This window comes from Glycine soja, chromosome 6, assembly GCF_004193775.1.
Source record: "Glycine soja cultivar W05 chromosome 6, ASM419377v2, whole genome shotgun sequence".
Classification (NCBI taxonomy): Eukaryota; Viridiplantae; Streptophyta; class Magnoliopsida; order Fabales; family Fabaceae; genus Glycine; species Glycine soja.
In genome coordinates this window covers 8,860,829-8,880,371 of record NC_041007.1, presented here as the reverse complement: position 1 = coordinate 8,880,371, position 19,543 = coordinate 8,860,829, and the positions used below count along the sequence as shown (strand labels likewise).

At 31.8% G+C, this 19,543-nt stretch overlaps 2 protein-coding genes across 2 annotated transcripts; one reads left to right on the top strand and one right to left on the bottom strand.

The window, feature by feature from the left end:
- Positions 1-12,966: 12,966 nt before the first annotated feature.
- Positions 12,967-14,108, bottom strand: LOC114415375 (30S ribosomal protein S13, chloroplastic-like). Its single transcript, XM_028380027.1, has 3 exons — positions 13,947-14,108; positions 13,641-13,865; positions 12,967-13,359 (listed from the first exon to the last, which is right to left on the bottom strand). The coding sequence occupies exons 1-3, from the start codon at positions 14,046-14,048 to the stop codon at positions 13,198-13,200; spliced, it is 489 nt and encodes a 162-aa protein (XP_028235828.1). The 5' UTR covers positions 14,049-14,108; the 3' UTR covers positions 12,967-13,197.
- A 1,660-nt stretch (positions 14,109-15,768) lies between these two features.
- Positions 15,769-16,521, top strand: LOC114414360 (inducible nitrate reductase [NADH] 1-like). Its single transcript, XM_028378620.1, has one exon. The coding sequence runs from the start codon at positions 15,959-15,961 to the stop codon at positions 16,490-16,492; it is 534 nt and encodes a 177-aa protein (XP_028234421.1). The 5' UTR covers positions 15,769-15,958; the 3' UTR covers positions 16,493-16,521.
- Positions 16,522-19,543: the final 3,022 nt, after the last annotated feature.

Genomic DNA, 19,543 nt, shown 5'->3' with positions numbered 1-19,543 from the left:
GGTTCAAGAAATAATTCTAAAAATATTTAGATATTACTCATCAATAATATCCTTACATAAACAATGAAATTTCATATGCATGTCGATATTATCAAACAATCACATATCAAATAAAAATAAAAAAATTGAACATCATATTTTGCTGAGACAGGAAGCAATTGACCTACGTAACGTCACTGTGAGTAAGTGGGCCCTGGTGTTCCAGAATGGCAACCTGACGATGAATTCTAAGGCCGCCTCGATCCACGTTCTTTCCATTGCAAATCACATTCAGAATCCTTCCTTACAGCTACATATTGTATTTAATGCTACGGAAATAATTAAACTCTCGATAAAATAGTAGTAGATCCCAAATGAAAATTTACCCTTTTCCTTTATAGTAGTAGTAGTATATGACAATTTGTCAATATGAAACATTAATGCCTCGAAACATGGCTAGCATGTGTTGGATTGATAGGCATCAAACAGGCATTAGGCAACAGCATTTAGATCCGATTAGATATCCGTACAACTACAAACCCGGGATTGGTTTCTCCGTATAGTTTAGTAAATGAATTATGCATGCCTTTGCACTTTTGCCTCAGCAGGAGCGTTGCTTTTTCCATGTGCACTTCTCAACCCTCTCTGCGTTCCTCCAACTCATTACATTTATATTACTTCCAAAAGAAGAGATTTTAATATAGCTAATCACTGCTACTGCATTGTACTAGTACCTTTGTTAAATTAATCTGCATCTGCTTTGGTTCAGAATTAAGTAGTCACTGGCCTCTAACAATGATGGGTACCTTAAGCCGTTTTAGCAGTTAAGTCCAGTCATATTATAATAACTTGATTTCAACTTTCAATTCAACGGAATGTATTTATAAAACTATTGTCCCTGCTCCCTAGCAATTGTATTGAAGTTAAATCCCAAATCCACAAAAATTAGTTTAAAAACTTACTTGTAATCAGAATTATTAAAAAGGTTAATTACAAACACGCATTTAAATAGATTAATAACTTTACAATATGTAATCTAATGAGTTTAATAGTACTTGTTAATCTAGTTTTGAATGTATTTACAAGTATATGATCTTAAAATACTAGACTAAAATTCTCTATTTTTTTTTAAATGTATGAAATCTTGGTTTTCCAATTTCTATTAATTTTAACATTTAATCATTTTAATTAGCATATAAATTAAGGAGAGTGAAACTTGAATAAATGGTGAGACTAATAACTGTACTAACTGTACTTCCTTTCAAATTAAGTCAGCTAGGTCTATATGAAGTGAGACATTTATTATATAATTGAGGAGTTAGTGACACTATTAACTGATGCTAACTCTAAATATTTACACACCTGAGGTTCTTTTCTCTTAGTCTCTCCCTCACTTTACCTCGACTATTCTTTTCATAATCTCTTGCCAACAACAACTTTTGGGATTTCCATTGGCATCTTCTTGGTCGCTCTCTTTGTGCCACTAGCGTCTCTTGTTGTCATCAACAATCTCCTTCAATCTACAAATTCAAGTATTTTTTTATATATAAAGCCCCTTTAGGCTTCAACAAATCAAATAGATTTGTTTAAGGTAAGGATACACTGAGTATATATATCTAACATCTTATAGATAGATACAAGATTATGTTCGCAGTCAATACTTTCAAGTTTAAGGTGTTTTTGAGAGTTGAAACATAAAATGAGATTAAAACATTCTTTGCCCAAACGATTAAAGCACCAGAGCATTAACATGATCATAAATGCCTATAGACTCAACATGTGTTAGGCCATCGTCTCATAAGTAGGTACAAACATTACAACTCCTTTCGCCTGATATGCGATAAAACACATGTCAAAACTTAATATTTATTTATATTAATAAAAAAATTTGATATCCAATTCGTTTTATGACTTAACAATAGATGTTCATTTGAAAAATGGATTAGCAACTCAAGCCTAATCATGCAAAGTTCATTTCTCTTGCACTCTCACTCACCTATTGTTGTAACAATCATCCTTTGTTCTAACACCTTTCAACGCAAAATTCTTGCCCTTTTTATAGCAAAGTGTTTTCTTTTGAAATTTTCTTTTCTTTCTTACTTTCTTTCTTTTGTTTTCTATTTTCCATTTATTTTTTAAAAAATTACCTTTTTGAGATTGCATTAATTCACAACTAAGTTTTTAGTTCAACATGTTGCACTCTACTTCAAACTTAAAATTATTGCTTGTTTTCAAACAAGTTATGTTTCTAAACAATCCCAAACTTAAGCTTTAGCTTAAAAAACAATTTTCTAATTGAAGGGACTAATATGATCTTTCAGGCTCAAAGGTTGTAACTGAGGGGAAATTATTAAAAGAACAAATTGGTTAGTTACAAGCTCAAAGTGGCTAGCAAGGTAGGTCTAAGTTGTTGATCTTAAATGTTCAAAAAAATTAAATATATTAAGCTAGTTTGCTTCGTTTCTAGTCTTATAAATTTCCTTAATATATTAATTAAGAAATAAAATATAAAGTAAATTAAAAAATTATTTTTTAATATTAAAAATAATTAGTATTTAAATTATTAAATATTCAATATATAAAGTTTAAGTTCTTGATCTAAATGTTCAAACAATTTAAATATATTATACGGACCAAAAGTTAAGAAAGATCGAGTGATATTCATAATGAAAAAATATTATATATTTTTAAAAATATAAATATACTTATATTTTAATTGAATAGTACTTTTTTTTCTAAAATATTAACAGAATATATGATTGCTCTTTAGAAAATCCTTATCTTAAAGGCACACGACCATATATGGGCATGTCATTACTCAAGGACCTTTGGTCTTGGATACTCTCATTTTGGTGCTTTGGAAATTGAAAGTTTCGGAACTTGCACATTAACCTGTATAAAAGTAAGGTAAGCTAAGTGAAATGAACATTAGTATGTGCTGCGCAAGCCAAGTACTTTTTGTTCATTCAAAGATATGATGATTCTGTCATTCCTCACAATACCTAACGATAGCTGTGAGCATTTATTTGTTCAATTGTATTTATGATAGTAGAATGATTCTGTCTGTTATTCTTTTAAACATGATAAAAACATTTCACTTTAAGCGTTTATAATTTTATGTTTACATAATAATTATTGTGTTAAAAATTTATTGAAAAAAAATAATTATCATTTTAATTTTTTAGTGTAACTGTAGTCTACATTTATATCCTAATTGAAAAATATTTATTGAACAATCATGAGTGATTTGGGAGAAAAAAATGATTAATTTAATTGATAATGTAGTTAGAAAAAAAAAGATAGAAAAAAAAGAAAATTATTGATTTAACGTTTCAAAGTTTGGGTTGTTAAAATATAAGATTGGTTTGTTTAAAATTTTAAAAAATAATTTTAGCATAAATGCTCTTTAAAATAAATGTGTTTTCAATAAATAGGTAAAAAAAAAATTTCAAAATAAGAAGAAAATCATTTTTTGAAAGAGAAACACTTTAGACAAACATATTAAGAAAACATAAAATTACTTATTTGATTAAAATAACAATTTATTTTTTGAAAAATGAGTTTTAACAAACCCACCCATTCAACTTAGATTAGGATTTAATTTAATTTTTTGAAGTAGGTGAAGATTAATTCTCAATAAATACGATGAGCATATTTGAGGCAGTAAACACAACTACCCTATCTTTTTCATTAGCGTTGGGTACAAGGTAGTTAATTAGTAGCCACTTTTTAGCCCACCTTCCACATTTAACACACAGTTTACTGCGGCTGCACCAGAGCTTAAAAAAGTAAACATCCGTGGCGTGCGCAAACCAGATCTACCGACACATATATTTCACTGATCCACCAGAAAAGCAAAGTTACATTTATTCAACTTTCGCCTCTTTCTTTCTTATAGTGATAATCTAATCTGTGAATCTTAATTTGTTGCGCATGCCTTATGTTTCGGCTTCAATTAATGGAGGTGTACATGCCAGAATCAACACATTAGAGTATGACGAAAATACTTTGCAAATCATGACAATGACACCTAAAGTTATCAAAATGATGATAAAAGTCGTACGTTTCCATACTCCAGCCAGCATACGTGTATGCATTATCCCTCTAATTTGAACACAAGCCACAGAAGGTGTGTATGCCCCTGACAAGCATAATAATCTATGGCTTTGGTCCCTAATCCCTATACACCTAGTCACCACCATCCATGCATGAATCTCTTTCAAATTCATGATTTTACGTCAAATATCATAGAATATCCATGAAAGTGTCAATATGTTATTGCATATATAAATAAATAATTGATTTCTCCTTTTCTTTTTCAAACTTATATATCCCTTTTATATTTAGGAGTTTCCTACAATTTGGAGTACTATATATAAAGATGCAGCTAATGTTACGACACATGTTGTTTGAAAAAAATATATATACATAGAATCAATTACAATTAGGCATGTACGCGGATCTAAACCATCAACACATGATCAACCCAAATGCAACTGTATTATGTCATTTGAGATATATATGTATTTTTTTTTTCTTGTAATAGTGTTGGATTTGAACAATTAGACTTATAAGGAAGCACTGAGAGGATTAGCGAGATACTTAATCATAGCATTGTGAGATACTTATATCCAAGTTTCAATTAAAGACAATTTAGAAAAAAGTTTACTATTCCTTCCTTTTTTATATTTAAAATTATTACACATGGATTGAAAAATATTTAATATAATTAAAAATTATTACATTTGGATTAAAATATCCTTATTTAATACATTCATCTTTGATACATATATCACTAGGAGTGAGTATTCTATTAAAAACTAAAACATAAAAAAAATGAGGAGATACACTGGTATTTTTTTAAATAAGTCATGTTAATTAGTATTCTTAATGTATTGGTTAAGAAATCAAAATATAAAAAATAATTTGAAAACCATATATCGAACAACGCAAAAAAAAAATAAAATCATGAAGTATGCATTGTAAATGTGTTAGCTTTAATATTAACTGCCTTAAAAGTTAGTATACAACTAATAATTTTCTAATTACTACTAGTACTTAATAGTATTTAAACAAATTACACTAACATTACATTCAAAATTAAGTAATGTTAGTAATTTTTTAATTAATATGAATTTTTTTTCTTACAATATTTTATCAACAACTTAAATAAATGGAACATAATGAGACTGATTAGAGTTTTTAGCTGTGTGAGCTTATCAGTTAATGCATTGTTTCCCAAGCTTTCAAAGTAAGTAAGGCTTATTTATTGGGTGGCCGCCACATGTCGGGAAAAGGGCACAATTGTTTCCAACGAGGCTTGTCTAGAGGGGAACAAGCCACTTCTCCATAATTGCTTATATAGATGCTCATTATTATTCATATATACTAGTTCCCCTACCAAACTATGACATAAATATGATAGCATAGAAAATAAGTTCAATTTCTGGTCAATTATAGAGTCCCAAGTATCCAACCATGTGGTGGATTAATCAATGCAGATCTAATATGCTGCAATATTTTCTTCCTATGATGATCTTGAGGTAGAATATGAATATGGGTGGTTGCCTGGTTGGAGAACATTAGATTTGCATGCATTTCATACTCTTGACAATGTTAACTTGCAGCTCACTGTTTCATCTGATTTGAATTATTATGACGGTGCTGCTAAACCAGAACAATTGTTAAGAAGTGTTGCTAGTAAGTGTCAAATTATGAATAAAGATTTCACCCCATTTCAAAATTAATATTTTTAAGGTTAATAAATTAATATTTTTTTATTAATAAATATTAGTTCGTTAGTTTTTGTTAAAAATATCAATTCACAGAATTTAAATCATAGTTGTGAAATCTAGTTTGGTCCGATCGGTCGGACTGATACAATTGGGACTTGGTGGCTTAATTGTACCGATTTCACTATTGGATCAGTCACATAATTAATTTGGGATGATTCAGTCAAATTTAACTGGTTAGGTCATTGGATTTTGGTTGGACTGGTCGATTTTACAAAAATGAAATGAATTACCTCTGTGAATAGGGATGAACTTTTCTCATATAAATAATATTAGTTATATACTTATAATATATATATATATATATATATAATTTAAATTTTTTAATATATACTGTATCAAACCGAGTCAATTATCAGTTCGCCGCCACTTGAACCACTAATCTATTAACCTATTACCTCGACCGAATCTATGACCAAATTGAATTTCACAACTATCATTTAAATTTAAACTGGTGATCTCTCCTCATTTCATTCTTGGTGCAGCCTTTTTTAATTATTGGACTAATCTATATATTAATAGATCTATGTTTTAGTACAAGAAATTTTTGTTTAATTTCCTCTTATTTCATAGATAATTTTAAATTAATTATCTATATATGCAATTGTAAAAAGAGAATACTACATTAGACCAAAAAATAACCAAACCTTGAATTTCTAAAATAGCCATCGTTGTGAAACAAAGAAAAAGTCTATAATTTTAGAATGAAACGAGTATTAACCAAGATCATTCAACATGTTTTATTAGATTTTTTTTAAATATAAATATCAAATAAGTGTAATATAAGAAATGTTTTTATTTTTCTTAAATATTTCTATTTTTATCCTTTTTATTTAGCATGATCTATGATTAAAGATTAATATATGAAAATTTTCAAGTATTACGTACCAGCAACTTAAAAACTTTACTTTTGACGTGAAGCTTTTAATTTTTAATTTTTATTTATTAAAACCATTTCAATTAAATATATTTTGAAAAATTAATTTACATTTAAGAGTAAACCTTTAAAATTATCATAAAAATGATTTTAATCAAATGGTAAAATAAAATTGCTTTTAAAATATAATGTTTTTAAAATATATATACACAACAACAAAAATCATATACTGAGTGTCGAGTGTCTCTCATAAAATTTGGTATAACATATTATTGAATGAAAATTAAATTATTAATATAAATATCATAGATCTGCATTAACAATATAATATCACATTAATAGATAAATATCTGATGTCGGTATAAAAAAATAATGCATATTCTCAATATAAAAAACTAGCTATAAAGACTATTCCAACAAAAGTAATCCTAATTATACCAGCTAATACAGTTTTTCAATAACATGCATGTCAAAAAAAAAAAAATTATAGCTTTGAATATCTAAAATCAACAATTCTATTATGCTGAAAACTATAAGCCTCGATAAATTTTGCGGTTTCCCTTTTACTAAGGAGGCGTTTGTTTGAGGATATGAATATTTCGGAAATTATGGAATTTGGAATATTACATTCCCGTCATGTTTATACAAGTTTTGTAAAATTATATCCAAAAATAATTCATTCCTTGAAATTTAAAATATACACATGATTATCTTACTTCTTATTCCCATGAAAAAAGATAAGTATATTGAATTTTCATGAGAATATAAATTATTTTTTTTATAATAATTACATATTCCCACTTTACTGTTCCACATTTTTTTAAGTAAATAATTTTTTCCCCTGAAATTATACTTGTCAAAGAAACATGTTTATGAGAATAATATTTTCAGGCATAATATTCCTGAAAATATGATTATCCATAATGAAATTTCATATCTTAAAACAAATCCCCACTAAGACAATAATTTGTAAGAGGAGTAATAGCAACATAATTCCACTTTCTTTAGAATACATTTTTTAGTATTCATGAAATTTATTTAAAATTATAAAATTATGGAAAAATTTATTAAATAAAAAAGAGATAGCCTCTCTTCAAAAAATAAAATAAAAGAAATTACCCACAATTTTTATAATTTTCCTTAAGTTTCAAGTTAGTTTAAAGTAGTGTGTTAAGAAGTTTGTCTTGCATTACTAATTTTAAAGTAGAATTAATTTAGAATGTGTGCAATAATTAATTGTATTTTAATTAATTTGTCAAAGATATATATTGTACCTAAATGATAACATTAGGGATTGTGATCTTTGCAGTAACCTTTTCAACTGCACAAATCCTAATCTGTCACAAGATTTACTTTTGTATTAAACTGAAGAATGAAAATTCCTTTTAAAAATCAGTCAGTCTTATTTAGAACTGCATGCGCGCAGTGCAATTATCAACTGTCATATATGTTCATACTTCTTCTAGACATCAAACTGCGAAACCTTGATTCATCCAAATATTTAAAGTGTTTTCCAAACCTTGTTGGAGTATATTATTTATTCATTAATAAACTGCAGAAATATGAGGTCTTATTGCTATATATTTCCATTCATATTTTTATTTTTTAGAAGTGTTTTTCTTGGATTGATTAAATAGTAGTTGGTTCATTAATATTGTTCTCCTTTCCCTTTATTTCCCCTCTGTCGTTCTCATCTTACTTCTGTGAGGGAATTGAACTTGCACGCACCCCTCCACTTTTGAATGGTTAATTAGTTTCGATCAACCACTTTTTTATCCAAGTTATCTTATCCAACTGCAGTCAATAGGCATGTAGTTTGCAGTTAATTATTTACATGTGAGTTCTCTTCCACTTAATTGCAGTAACAAAATTATTGTATGACTGATAATAAAACTGCTAGTTCATGTATGCAACTAAAGCAACCAAGTTCTGTATTCAACCATCGTCGTCGCTTTTTGATCGTAACTCTGAATGGTTTCATACTTACATTGCCTAATCATTAAAATGTTTGGATATAAAAAAGTTCTTTTAGGTTTGAGGTTTCCCTGCTAAGGTTACTGTCTAGAAGTATAAATTAAGAGGTAAATAGTGATCTTCAAAAGACGAATCTCAAACTCAAACATGAGGTTCCAATAGAGGGGGACAGTCTTCCTCAACACGATGTTTTATTTAATTATCTTCTTCCATTTTGATATTGGATGCACTAAAAACTTATGTGGTAGCATTGAGCCCCTCCATCATATGTACAAAACATTTAAATAATAAAAGTCTTCATAATGTTGTCTACGGTTTGAGGATAGAGGCATCATCTAGAATATTCAGAAATTTAGGCAAAAACAGTTGCCAAACTCTCGGACCCATGCACTTTTCTGAAACATGTCATAATCAAAATCATATACCATCTTCCCAGCTAGGAATAATTTTTGTTTGTTTCTCTCTTTTTTTCAAGGGGTCTACCAAGACTCCTATACCATAATTCTCTATATTTTTTTTCTCTAAATCATAATATCCCCTTATAAAACAAATCATATTCCACACAAATAAATTATTATGAACAATAAAATTCTTCTTTTAAAAATTACGTAATATCTTAATTCTCTATTTGTAACATCAATAATGAACAGATAATAACCAAAGCTTCAATCCAATGATAATGTCAGGCTTTGGATGATGTCAATGTGACGACTTGTATATATAGGCTCTAAAAAAATATAGGTATTTGTTGACTTCGATTGGAATTTTTGAATAATTCTGACTTAAATTCCAAGACCCCAGTTAATTAAGGAATCGTTCAATGTATGTAGTGGTGGCTACTATAGGTAAGTGACAGCAATTGGATGGTGCATTTTTTCTGGTTTAAATCGCGTGAAAGTTAAGACTAGTAGGACATAATATACATAGATAATGTTCAATAAACGCGATTGGCCCTGCCATTTGTTGTTGTAGGTGAAGTGGAACTCCTTTTTAAAGATTTTCTGTAATGTTCTTAGTGCCCGACCACATGGATGCTAATAAAGTGGGATCTTGTCATAGGCAAAGCTCATAAAACCAACATAATAAGAATCTATAAAAAAAAAAATTCTTATAATTCTTATTTAAGAAGTACCATATACATCATGAGATTTAGGAAATTCTCATATTGATCAAAATCATGGAAATTTCGGCTTGTTTAATTGCTTATTGTTTTTAAAAAAAATAGTTATAGTTTTGATTTTAACTTTTGTCCTGTATCTGTTAAAGTGGAAGAAGAGGTCCAAAAAACACTTGTTTTGGAAATAATTTTCAAATTTTAATAAATTTTGAATGAAAATATTTATTGGTGAAAATTGTACCATTATTTTAGAAAAACAATTGAAATATTGAAAAGGAAATCGAACAAAAAAATTATTTTATATTTACATCTTCCCGGAGGTGAAACTGAAATTATGCAAAATGTGAGAAAATATGCATATAACGAAATTTATGGATTATAACTAAGGCATTGTTGTCAAAGCCTGTCCGCTCTTGAATATAACTTGGGCCTCTGATCATGGATTGGTGATGACTCCCTTAACCTCAAAGAGGGCTGAGCCTTAGGGATCTCATATTAATGTGGGGGCTCTCTTTTGTTTAAGGCATTGTATGGATAATTTTTTTCAGAAACATTTTTAAGAAAAAAAATTAGATGAGCATCTCTATAAGCTAAGCTAAAGTTAACTTATGTATTGTAAAAGTCCTCTTGTATAATTTTTTAAAATATCATTTGTAACTTATGTACAAGTCAAATTCAATATTTGGTCCAATTTGTCGAATGACCTCAAAATGTTTTTTTTTTCCATTGTTATTGGGGGTGGGGGTGGGAGTGGGTGGTGTTTCGGGAATTATTGATCAAATATCTAAGTGAAGTACAGATTTGTTTTGCATTAGTTGAGGTCCCTTTTGTGGTGGTCATTATCAAACCAAGGAAGAGGCCCCCTCATTAAAATGTACACCAAAAAAAAAATTATATTTGCACTTAAAAGTAGACAAGGAATGTCATGAGTAAGGTCTCTCAATATGAGTACAAAGAAACCCCACTTTGGCACATAAATAGTTGTGATTTTATGTCAACCAAAACAATAATTGACACATTGTCCAGGCCCTCTCGTGGGATGTTTGATTTGTGCCCACATGTTGCTGGGTCTAATGTATTTCTTCGATATGTGATTGTGCTTGATTTTAAGCTTTTGGGACATGAAAGGGATCAAATCAATATCATTTTGATACATACCGCATCACAAGATCGATACTATTACTAGATTTTAACCCATTTCAAGGCAACTTGTTTGTGGTCCTTAGAGTGGTTGAGAACAATGAAATGAAAGTGAGTTGTGAGCTCCTTGCGACTAGACAGTATGCTTTAACAATGACAATTCCAATTGACCAAAAAGAAAACCAATTTTGTTGTGCAAAATATAATGACAACACATAAATGAGTTCGTGTGAATGGTGTGATGAGTTGGGCATGAGCATAAATCCTGGCCCAGTAATTAAAACAGACATACTTCAACCCCCCCAAAAAATGGAGACATGCACTTATCTTTTTGAAAACAAATAGACGCGCAATCTTGAGTCTTTGACACGACATCAATATAGTTGCTGTAAAAATAATTGTTAGAAAAAAATTTAGGATTAACTATGATTTTGATTCTCAAAATATTAACTTGTATTGGTTTTAGTCTTCCAAAAACAATTCATTACATTTGTTCTCTAATTTTTTCAAATTTTCCTTGAGTTATTTTTTTTTTATTGATAAGAATCAAAGACAATACTAAATATTCATGGACCAAGCTCAATCAATGAGTTAGACTCCTTTGATAATAATTTGATAAATGGAAAATATTTTGGTGTATATTTTAATTGAAATATATTATAAAATCTTTTAAAGAATATTCTACAGTGATATTATTAAACTAAATAAATTAAATTGTATATTTTATCATAAATGAGAAAAAGTGTAACATTCACATCTCTTGAGAAAAGAGAGTGTAATTTATTTTAACATAAAAAAGAAGTGAAATCTAATACTTGCATATTCCAAAGAAGACTGCACAAGTTACTTAAACGATGTTAAATTAAATGAACTATACTGTATATTTTAATATAAGAGTAGAGGACAATAAATTACTTGCAAACAGAAGAGTATAGTTCAGTTTAATCTAATTAAAAGGCAATAAAATAGCATGATGATTTTTTTTGTGTGGCCCATATATGATTGTTTATGAAATATCTCGATTGGTCACTGAAATTTTTACTCACTTCCCGAAAATCTGCTGGTTTAATCATTCCGATGTCTTAGGTTTAATCATTACCAATTTTCAACAACTTCTACCGTTTTTAAAAGAGAAATGGTTTGGATTCATCAAAACAATTGGCTCGTACTTCCCGCCTGTTGCTACGCGCACCACCATAATTGCTGATACACTCAGTAAAATCATGAAATTTCATTTTTGTCCTTTCGTAAATTTCATTTTTATCCTTCGTAAAATGATACGGATTGATGAATTTGTAAGCCTCATACAGATTTAATTTAAAATTTAAAATTAATTACATCAAACCCATACTTTTCATATTATTAGCACGATGCTCTAACCAATTAAGTTAATATATCAATTATGTTATAAAATAATTAATGTTGTTATATATAACAATAAAATTTCTAATATATATTTAATACACATGTAAATTTAGATAATAAATTTTGTGACAATTAATTTTGATCTAATAATTAATTTGTTAACATATATAAATTGTAAATAAAAATCATAGGTTTCATAAAAATTTAGTATATCAATCATTTTATAAATTTTCTCATTTATGATAAAATATATAATTTAATTTATTAAGTTTAATAATATCACTGTAGAATATTCTTTAAAAGATTTTACAATATATTTCAATTAAGATATATACCAAAATATTTTTCATTTATCAAATTAACTCAGTTGATTAAGCATGGTCTATGAATAGTAAGCCTAATTATGAAATTTGCTAGATTAGAAGAATGGTCCATTAGAAGAATTATGTTTGTAAAGCTAGGAGCAAAGTAGTAAAGTAAACCCAATGCAAACTAGTGTCAAAGATTGAACATGTATTGCTAAACTTCGAGACACGGGACCCACCAAGCATGTTATTTCAATCTACCAAATCAATAATCCCCAAAAATTTCCTACAACCAAGCATACAACCATTTTCATTTGAACACACACTACATAACCAACTAAAAAGCTAGGAACTAAGTAATCCATTAAACCCAACACCACCTAGACTAGATGTGAAATAATATTTCAGACATAATAGTTGTCAAGAAGATCATGAAACATTATCTAAGTGTGTCTGCCCAGAACTAAATTTTCAACATGACCAAGCAGTGATTGTTGATTCATACTTTGCCAAGTAGCACAAGTTGAACTTCCAAATACAATAAATTACACGTGAATTAAACAAAATCAATCGAATTATAGTAAAACATTATTGTTTTTCTTACAACATTGACCATTAGAAAACAACATCACAAAAAATAGGAGCCGTTTACTTTTTCTTTTTGCCGGCAATGGCAACCTTCTTACCCTTCAAGGTCCTGCAATTGTTCTTGGTTCGCTGGCCTCTGCAAGGAAGCCCCTGAATGTGCCTTATTCCTCTGTAGCACTGAATGTCCTTCAGTCTCTTTATATTAACCGCATTGAACCGTCTCTGAATCCCCCAATGAGATTCAATTCCACAGTTAGTTAGAATTCACAAAGAGACTCACTCACAGAAAAAGAAAAAATCGAGGAAATATAAGGTTAGTTTAGTGGTGAAGAAAGAAGAGAAGGGGGCAGAGGTTAAAACCATAATTTCAAAAAATAACTAACAACTAACAATACTAATTACTAACAACTAACATTTGCAAATAAAACCTAACAACACTAATTTCTAACAAACAATTAACATTTGCCTATAAAAAAACGAAAAGGTTAAAACCGTAATTTTACCAGGTCGCCTTCAATCATGTATTTGGAGACTTCGTCCCTGAGAGTGATGAGCTCCTCCTCAGTGAGTTCCTTCGTGATTTTGTTATCCATTTGGATATCACACAGAATCTGTTTTGCTCTGGTCCTGCCAACTCCATGAATGTACTGCAGCGAGTACTCGATTCGCTTGTTGTTCGGAATCTCCACACCTCCAACACGAACGCACTTGATGCTTAACCCTTGAAACTGCACACATAGCAATCAATCATACACCTTCAGTACATGTTTTACTGTGCGAAACGTGAAACCCTAATTATGCGTCGTTACCTTTGGGTTGTTGAGAACGGGAACGGAGAGTGTCTTGGAGAGGCGAGAATTGGAGATGATAGCGAGCGAAGGTGCCACGGGCATTGCCAGCGTTTGTGCCATCTTCTGTTCTTTGATCTCTGCAAATTTTCCACCATAGCCATAACCGTAGCCATAGCCTTATCTATTTCTTCACCCCACTACTTTGAATCTCAAAGCCCATTTCTGACCCAATTTGCACGTTATACATTTGGGCTTGTTTATACCTTCAGGCCCAGATCTACTCTGGACCTAATTTGCCCTTTAAAAACAGGGAGTTGCTTTTCTTACTTCACTCTTTGCTATTCTCACCCCCCACATTATATGAAATCTCTCTTCGATAATGAACTTGGTCATCTGAATCTCAATGGTGATTGCTTCACAACATCATGTGAATTTGAGGTGTTGCCCATTCCCAACCATAACCCGCAATGGGGTCGTCTCTCGCGAAGAGAACCCGTGCTTGGTCACTAACTCCTCCTGGATGAAATTGTGAGTGTTGTCGCCATCCACGAGGATCACGACCTGGTGGCTAAGAGGTAGCCTAGCAATCAGAGTGTTTCTGGGGCCAAATGACTCGTCAGAGAGTTGAAACTAATTTGGGTTTGAAGCGGGTCACTGGAGTCAGGCGAAGCGGGTCACTAGTCAAGGCCTTCTATATTAATTAGTGGAGGGTTTTCTTCGTCTGCGACTAAGAGGAAAACCTTAGAGGCACAACAATGGCCTCTATGGTATTTGTCGTCGCTTGAGAGCTGGGGTTGGCGGTCGTGGTGGCGAAGGTAAAAGCGTGGCAAGCGATGGAACTGAATGTGAGGGAAGGACCAGAGTGGTTGTGGAAGGCGCCCTCGAGGAATCAACTGCGCATCCAGGTGCTTTTCTTCTTGAAGGCGTGCAAGGCCGGTCACCTGCACCAGAGTCAGAGGCTGCAGTGCCTGGACCTCTCGTCGGATTTATGGGGTGAGCCCATAAATGAAGCAACTCAGGAGGAACGAAGGAAGAAGCCTTATAATCCGATTTGCCAAATCCTCAAAATCAGACAAGTATTGTGCTATTGACCCTTTCTGTGTGAGTATGAAAAGAGTCCCAATGGGATACTCATATTGAGAGGGCACAAATCTAATCTAGAGAGCTTGGAAAAACACCAACCATGAGGTGAATTGACCATTGTTGGTCATCCACTGAAACTAGGCAAGGGCAATGCACTCCATATAAAACGAAACAATCGTGAGACGATCATGCTCTCGAGTACCATGATACTCGAAAAATTGGTTGATCTTAAAGATCCAACCAAAAGGATTAGTACCATCGAATCTTGGGACATCTAATTTCACTATGTGATTGAATGTAGGTGTCGGAGGTAGAGTAGGTGCAGGGGTTGGTAATGAAGGTGAGGCAGAGGGAACGGGTGGTATGCTTTGAAGCAACTCCTCAAATTTGAGGGTCAACGTCTACATAGACTCTCCAAGCAAAAGCTGATGATTTGTGAGCCTGAGGATAGCATCCTCTAGCTTATCCTAGGCACCTTTGGCCTTAGAGGAGTTAGCCATGACAACGAGAACACCAAAATGATAGGTAAAAACTATGAAAACTGGCTTCGAGAGTGAGGACCTCTAGAAAAGACAAAAAGAAAGATAACTATATTTATTCATATCCTTACTGATTATTACATAGTTATATATATTGTAATTCTTACTAACAGAATTGCAAAACGTGCTAGGGAATATTAAAAAATAACAGAATTCGGTTATGCTTGTCCCCTAGCAGCACTACTCACCAAGATTCTCTACTCTGCCAGCTCAGCCACTATTGCTCCCTCACACGTAGTCCCTTAGGTAAGCTGGTTTTGTAATTGTTCTTTTACCCCTGCCTTCTAACTGCACCTCTGCATTCATATCTGCACTTGGCTCTTGACTTGTTGTTCCTTGCATTCTGCTATCAACGAAGTTGGATACTTCGACCTCGTCGTTAAGGTTTACTTCAAAGGGTTGCACCCTATGTTCCCCAACGGTGGGATCATGTCTCAATATTTGGACTCTCTCCCCATTGGTTCTGTCTTGGACGTGAAGGGCCCACTTGGCCACATTGAATACACTGGAAGAGGAAACTTCCTCGTTCATGGGAAGCCAAGGTTTGCCAAGAGACTAGCCATGTTGGCTGGTGGCACCGGAATCACACCCATTTACCAAGTGGTTCAAGCCATTCTAAAGGACCCAGAGGACTGCACCGAGATACATGTGGTTTATGCGAACCGAACCCAGGATGATATATTGCTGAGGGAAGAGCTTGATGAGTGGGCTAAGAAGCATGACAGGTTGAAGGTGTGGTACGTGGTACGAGAAAGCATAAGAGAAGGGTGGGAATACAGTGTGGGGTACATCACGGAAAGTATCAGGAAGGAGCATATTCCAAACGCATCTCCTGATACCTTGGCGTTGACTTGTGGACCACCCCCCATGATTCAGTTCACGGTGCAGCCGAATTTGGAAAAGATGGGCTACGACATCCAGAACAACTTGCTCGTGTTTTAGGGGACTAAGGTAGAAGATTGTATATGTGTGTATATTTTATCATATACTATAAATAATGGTGTGGCATGATTGAATTGCTGCTTCAAAGTGACATGAATTCTTATGTGGCTACCTTATTATTTGCCACTGTTCGTAATATCATAGTATACATGTTCGGGGACTTTGTTGTTTGATGGTTTGCAGTAGGGGTGGGTTTTGCTGTATGTTTTTTTCATCATGTTATAGTCACTTATTTTTGTTGGTGCTGCAATTCTTTGTCTGCATCACCTTTTTTTTTATCTCTTTATGAGAGCATAAGTAACAGACAAGTATGCTGAATTATGGCAGTTCTTGTGCTAATATTCATCTATGTTCTGTTTTTTTTAATAAATTTTAGTTTACTTGTAAAAAATATATATGTAAATAATACTAGCTATTAGCTTCTTGGTTTCAAGATTTTTGAATGTTTCAATTTTTAATTAAAAGTGTATATGGACATCTATAAGCTACGTAGGTTTTGGCTAGGGAGATTGGAAAAACATTACACGGTATGTTTTAGCATCAAGAACTCCCAATTAAATTTCAAGCAATTCCCTTTTTTGTTTGTTGGTTTTAATGGTTTATACACTGTCACATTAATTTTGGTGGGTATGTTTATGGCAGTGATGGTGGACTTAATGTCCCATTTTTTTAGTCTTTGTAATTGCTAGATTGTGGATAATGTTTCACTTTTCTAATTTCTCCATTGCCATTCCTTATGGTTATTTCGCTCCCGAGTGATCGAATGCTGTGTGTCATCCCATACATGCTATCCTATGATTCAGAGAATTCAGGATTTTACTCATAGAGGAGGGGTTTATCACTGGAAAAATATTTTCCGTGAAGGAAACCAAGTAGCGGATAAACTGTCAAAGTTTGGGTTGGGTCTCCAAGGACCTGGTAGATTTTTTATTTTGTTCCTTATTTTATAGCTTTGTCTCTCAAAGCAGATATGCAAATTTTGACCTTCCTTCGTGGTTTCAATTGATATAGACAGTGGCTTCCACTGTTTTTCACAACAACAAAAAATTTCCTTATGCTTATTTTAGCAATAATATAAACTGACTTATAAAAAAATCAAGTAATGCCCATAAATATTTCCTTTGTCGCAATTATGTCAAATGATAGAAAACAACAAGCATTCATGCTACAATATTAGAGATTGATTTGGTCCTACAACATGTTTCCCGGCACAAACTTGAACATTCATTCTAGCAGTTACATGAAATGCACCAAGCACGTGCAAGGAATGATAAGCTTACAAAGTGATGATTCGGTCATACACCACAACAGCAGTTACCAGAAAAACTTCAACCATAACAAAAGATAACCTTCGAAGCTTGTCACTTAATGACAAATAGTATTGGGTTCCCATTCCAAGAATGCACCAGTTACCTCACCATGTTGACCATCGACATCGACATTGGGTTCCTCTTCGATATCTTCAAATGCAAGAGTTACTATACCATGTCAACATGGAGAAATGGGTTACTATATTAGATCTTTTTGTACGATAGTTTCCTCACTTTATTGACCAACACAACTGGGTTCCAACCCTAAATCTTTGCCACTATACGTATACTTTATTATTCTGAGAATGCGTGCTTGTGCAAAGAACTAAGCAATGTCATGGTAGATCCCTTTTGAAAAGAAATTTTGCGTCAGGACAATTTGTCTTACACTTCAGTTAAAGACAGAAATTATTTTTTGACTCTAATTCAGATAGAAGTTTTAAAGTTAATGGTCAAAAAGTCAAACTCCACTTGAGGCCAGTGAATAGAATCGAAAGCGTTACTGATATATAGAAAATGATATTTGGAAACCAAAATGTTAAATAATACCTAGTTTTTTTTAATTAAAAAGAAAAAAGAAACAAAAACATGGAGGTTATAGCAGAAACCCATGAAGAGAAAAGCGAAACAAAGAAAAAAATAAAAGCTATCTAGCTCAGACTAAGTTATTTAGAAAAGCACTCCTCACTGCTGAATGTAAAGATACATCCCATAAAAACCTGTAAAAAAAAAACAATTAAAAGAATCCATATATTACTAGATAAATCTATGCAATAAAACTGATGCAGAGAATTAACGCAAGCCACATAGAAATGTGCTGCAATGACTGAGACTGCAGTGATTTCTGCACACAATCACCAAGAGAAATGAGCTTCATCTTAACCCAAAAAACAAAAGTGGATTTGAGAACCAGCCTAGAAATAACACCTAGTAAGAAAGAGAGAAAAAAAAAAGAGAAAAATTTAGATATTATAAGTAGTACATTTGAATAATGTGGGTGTTCGAATATATTGCTCTATTGATATTTCTCGGTGCGATTTAGAATGTCAAGCTTATAATGACACTAAAGAAACGTTTTATAGGAGGCTATATCCATATATAGATTTCTAACTCATCATCTTATAAAATCAACAAGTAGTTAATGGACCATATGTGCATGCATAATTTGACTAGAAAGTGAGTTTGGACTTAACTAAAATCAATTTATAAAGTAAAAACTTATATAGTTTATCTCAATATTATCTTTAATCGATGTAAGACTTTAACATGTTCTATTTTTTTTATGATTATCCGTCATGGGAGACTTTTAATATACTCATTTATCTAAGTGTGACCACACCTTCCCTCATACTCCTAAAACATAACAAACATAAGAATCTATTTAAGATAGACGTGATATCATATAAAAAAATGAGTTTGTAGTTAAGTGTATGTGATGCTACAAATCGTGGAACTCAATTCTTTACATTTCAAACATCCAATTACAAAATGTACGGTTATGATCAGCTGGCAGCTTCAACTTTCTGAACCGTGTTTTTAATTATTATTTTTCTCATATATAAAACATTTTATAAGGGTCAAGATTGCCCAATTGAAAATATATAAATCGACAATTAATCTGAATTCGTATTGCAGTTCAATACCAAATTGTAAAAATGCTGCCAATGGTTAGACACACACATATGAGAAGTAGGGAAAATTCTACCCAATATTCTCCTATTGGTAGAAATTAAAAACTCCC